General features: G+C 38.5%; 1 protein-coding gene across 2 annotated transcripts in view; it reads left to right on the top strand.

The window, feature by feature from the left end:
* Positions 1–4932, top strand: part of FIG4 (FIG4 phosphoinositide 5-phosphatase) — a 104038-nt gene that overhangs the window by 46018 nt on the left and 53088 nt on the right. For both annotated transcript variants that reach the window (XM_006777189.2, XM_015572747.1), the window contains one exon: positions 3032–3170. In XM_006777189.2, coding sequence (XP_006777252.1) covers positions 3032–3170 — 139 coding nt within the window. The remainder of the gene's footprint in view (positions 1–3031; positions 3171–4932) is intronic.

Below are 4932 nucleotides of genomic sequence, written 5' to 3'. Positions count from 1 at the left end.
GGACTCTGGCAAGCTGGCTGCAGCGTCCTGCTGTTGGAGGGACCCCATGGAGCTGCCGACTTTGCGCTGCTGTGCAGCAAAGCTAGAGCAGAGGGACAGGCTGAGGAGAGGGCTGCCCTGCTGGAAATGCCTACCCTCGTAAAGTTGGTTGGACCAAAGGGTCCTTGAATGTTTACTGGTGGCCATGGGGGAGGCTGCTGGCATGGGGTGGCCTAAGTCCTGGCCAGAGGGAACTAGCAGCAAGAACCAGTGGGTGACCACTGAATTCATAAAGAAGGAATTGCAAGAAACTGACTGATATGAAAAGATGTGTGTGCCCACACCACGGGAACTGTAAGAGAGTCTCTGGTGATGGGAACTTTTGAAGTGGGCATGGAAGCAGCTACAAAAGAGTCATCTTTCAGTATTTTTTTCATGACCAGAGAAAATGCAAAGCCAGTTTGCTGTACAACTGTTCAAGTGTATTAGTTTTCTATGCCGTATAACAAATTACTAAAAGCTTAGTAGCTTAAAACACATGCACTTTTTTAAAACAACCAACAATTTCTAAAAATATGCTTTTATTGATTTTAGAGAGAGAGAGGAAGGGAGAGGAAGGGAGAGATAGAAATATCAATGAAAGAGAAACTTTATTGTCTGCCTCCTGCATGCCCCTACTGGGGATGGAGCCTGCAACACGGGCATATGTCCCGACCTGGAATTGAGACACAGTGACTGGTTGCCTCCTGCATTCGCCCTGACCAGGAGCGGGGTGTGAACCCACAACCCAGATAGGTGCCCTTGAACTGGAGACCCTTTGGTATGCAGGCCAACAATGCTCTAGCCACTGCCACACCAATCATGGCAAGCCTGATCTATTTAGATCAGTGGTTCTCAAACTGTGGGTCGCGACCCCTTTGGGCGTCGAACGACCCTTTCACAGGGGTCACCTAAGACCATCAGAAAACACATATAGAATTACATATTGTTTTTGTGATTAATCACTATGGTTTAATTATGTCCAATTTGTAACAATGAAAATACATCCTGCATATCAGATACTTACATTACGATTCATAACAGTAGCAAAACTACAGTTATGAAGTAGCAACGAAAATAATTTCATGGTTGGGGGTCACCACAACTTGAGGAACTGCATTAAAGGGTCGAGGCATTAGGAAGGTCGAGAACCACTGATTTAGATACAGTGCATAATAAAACTGGTTAATGTTTAGCTGTTTGAATGGAGTTTAAGTGGCACATATTTTTTTTCCTTTAAAGCATGATTGAGTACAAAAATAGATAATCATTTTGTCCTACTGAGAATCTATCTGTTTTAAACTCTTGTCCACATCCAAAGTACTACTGTCTTCCTGAGGGTGAAGGTCTTGTTTGCAGTTGGAAGTAGCCAGGAAAAGACCCTCAGGTTCATGAGGGCTGGCGTGATCGCCGAGGCTCAAAAAGGAACCGTAAACTCCATAGTAAAAAAACAAAGCAAACCAACCAACACAACAGTGCATTCACGAAGTCTTCGTTATGAACCTTCGAAAGAATATCCTTTATTTAGTTATTTTTCTCACATCCTGCATTTTATCATATTTGCTTAAAATTAAAGGAAGTTACTATTAGTTTTAAAGAATGAAAGAAACGCCTTGAAAACATGACTGAAAAACAGAAAGCTTCTCTAGATAGAATTAAGATATTTTGAGGTACCGCATTGATAAGAGCCATTAAAGCTATTCTAGAAGCATAAAGAACGTAATTACTGTGAGAGCAGTATGTTTACTTTTGTATTGTGTAAAGAGGATGCGAGAATGCCTGCATTATTTAATATTTGATGTTTTCTCCCAACAAATGATAAAAATCCGCCAAATGTATTCAGCATATAAAAACATGCCTTTTACGTACTAGTGTTAGCCTGACAGGTAAGTGGTGTTTTAATGGGATGCTTCCTGTGAAAATACTAATAACTTGAATACATGCTTGATGTACCGTACTTCATTTATTGCTTTTACTGAAACGACCAAATAGCCCAATGAGAACAATATTGTTAATTTCAGATATAGCTGTGTTCAACACTGCTGTTGGAAGAAAGTTGATTTTATGAAATAATGTTATTTCAAAAGCAGTCATTACTGCAGTACGATCTTTTGAATTCCGTGCTCATTTTTAGAAAGAGGTCATTATTTACATTGTGGATGTCTGCCCCAAACTTGCATACACAGGGCTCTGAGACCAGAATAGAAAGGAAATGAGGGGAAAGAATGAAGGATGCCAGGAGAAAAGAGTGCAGAAGGGGAAGGGTGGTTCATGAGATCGCCTCAGTGCTTAGCATCATTTTTGCCAAGACTTAATTGGAAAAGGAAGAGGAAATACTATATATATATTTTTTTTCTTCAGTAATTATGGAGTGGTTGAATAGTTAGAACAATGCTATTATTGGTGTGCCCACTCTGCCTTCATTATCAAACACAAAAGGGATGGCCCAGGTCGACAGCTGGAGGTGGGGGAGAAACAGAAAATGTAAACATATTCTCTGCTAAAATGAAGAATACCTTTCTGAGGATTAAAAGTGGAAACTATGCAAAACCCACTTGTTCAAGGTTGTGCAACAGAATATGGTAGTAATTGGGTTATTTTATTAGTCTCTGCTTGTCTTTGCAATAAAGTGCAGATGTATTGTTTCAAGAAAACTAAAAAATGGTGAGAATATGTTTTATTCTAAAAATAAAATCACTATGGTATTATGGCAGTGTTTAAAGATTTTTAAGACTCTCTCAAAATTCAAAAAGCAGTGTTTATGCACCATCCTCTATGTTATGAGAGGTATGGAGTAAAAGGATACATTTTGAAGCAAATTTTGAATTCTCCTCAAAAACTTGGTGATGGTTTACATTTTGTTTGCGTGTGTGACTTTTGAAGTATAAATAGTATTATTTTCAAAGGTATATTCTGTGAAATCACAGTTGTTCCCATATCCTCCTGAGAAAACATTCTCTGAGTTGTGTATGTCGGCAATGGAATTCCTGAAATACATATTTTTGCCTTTTAGATGCTGATAGACAGGATTCCATTAATCTCTTCCTGGGAGTTTTCCATCCCACTGAAGGAAAACCTCATCTCTGGGAACTCCCAACAGATTTCTATCTGCATCATAAAAACACCATGAGACTTTTACCAACAAGAAGAAGGTACTTTTCTTCCTGCTCTACTATGTAAACTCAGAGATTTGACATTATTTTGAAAATGAGATTCTTTTGTGTGTGTGTGTGTGTGTGTGTGTGTGTGTGTGAAGTAATCACATAGGCTAAGTAGTGAGCGGTCCTTCATGTTTGCCATGAGAAATTTGGCACCTTTGAGGCCCTCATAGTAGCTTTGGGAAATTGTCATTAACAGTTAGTGTCTTGCATTTTCCATAAGATAAAAAGTTTCAGAACTTCATCCGTGAATATAAGTTATAGCTCCACTACAGCCAACCATCAACATCATCGTTGAGTGCTTCCTATAAACTCGGGACTCTACACAAGTCTGACGTCTAGGGAGTCAGTCTTTGGTTTTGAAAGTGTGAGGTCTCGGTAGCATCACTTTGGTGTTCCTTCCTCCAGGAAGCACAGGAGGCGAGAGAGTGACTGTTGTGGCAGATGCCACGCCCGTCCCCCCTACCACTGAATTTGGGCTTTCTGGAGTCGTTCACCAGTACAGGTTATTTTGATGACAGTAAAATTGGAATTAATATTCTCAAGACAAATGAATAGTTTGCCTGAAACATTTTAACAGCACACCCTGTAGTGTGGGCCTCAAGGTCAGGTAGACTTGAGTTGGAGTCTCTGCGGTTGTGTGATCTTGGACTGGTTACTTAACCTTTCTCCTGGTCTGCAAAATACAATGGGCATACCTCACAGAGTCATTGTGAGGATTTAGTGAGAAGACTCGTTCATGAGTTGCCATGTACTAATATAATCCATTTGGCCACAGGGGGAGCGTTTTCACATCTCTGAGGTTGGAGCCTGGTCCATTCTGCTCACATGTCAATTTCTCTTTCATAAAGCTCTTCTCTCCTAGCATCAGTTTGACATAGTCTTTATTTTGTGCGCCGATGCCTCCTAAACACGAGAGGGATCATTGATAGTCTGTGCTAATTATGTGCTGGTGTTACAGCTATTATCAAATTCTGTTACTTCAGGAATCTTTAAAATATTAAGGAAGTGTCAGAATTTATATGTTTCTCAAATTTGTTATTGAAATAACCAATTTAATATTTAAGCTTACTTTCCCTATAAATGAAGCAAGCTGGTTCTTACATTCAATTTAATATTAATAAATGCTTGTCTATATGAATTTTTGCTGATAGAAAATTTAGAACTAATTATGTTTATTTCATGAGAGATGAGTGTAAATACCTGTATTTAGCTTTGGTGATGCAATTGACTATTAGCAAATGTGGTTGATTTTCTGAAATTTCCCTTAAAGCAGCGGTTTTCAACTTTTTCCATCTCATGGCACACCTAAACTAATTACTAAAAATCTGTGGCACACCAAAAAATATGTTATATCTTTAGCCAATCTGACAAATAATTTTGATTCATTCACACCAGACAGTTATTGTTGTATTGGCTGTTGTCATTTTTTTAAAACTTGACAATCTAAGGGAAAATAAATCAGTTATCTGAAATTTCCCTTAAAGCAGCGGTTTTCAACTTTTTCCATCTCATGGCACACCTAAACTAATTACTAAAAATCTGTGGCACACCAAAAAATATGTTATATCTTTAGCCAATCTGACAAATAATTTTGATTCATTCACACCAGACAGTTATTGTTGTATTGGCTGTTGTCATTTTTTTAAAACTTGACAATCTAAGGGAAAATAAATCAGTTACCCTGACTTAAATAGTCAGGTATTGCATGTTTTAAAAATTCTTGTGGCTTGGAAAAAAAGAAAAAAAAAATCTT

This window comes from Myotis davidii, unplaced genomic scaffold, assembly GCF_000327345.1.
Source record: "Myotis davidii unplaced genomic scaffold, ASM32734v1 scaffold68, whole genome shotgun sequence".
Lineage (NCBI taxonomy): Eukaryota > Metazoa > Chordata > Mammalia > Chiroptera > Vespertilionidae > Myotis > Myotis davidii.
Note: the sequence above shows the minus strand (reverse complement) of the source record. Positions and strands in the feature narration are given on the sequence as shown.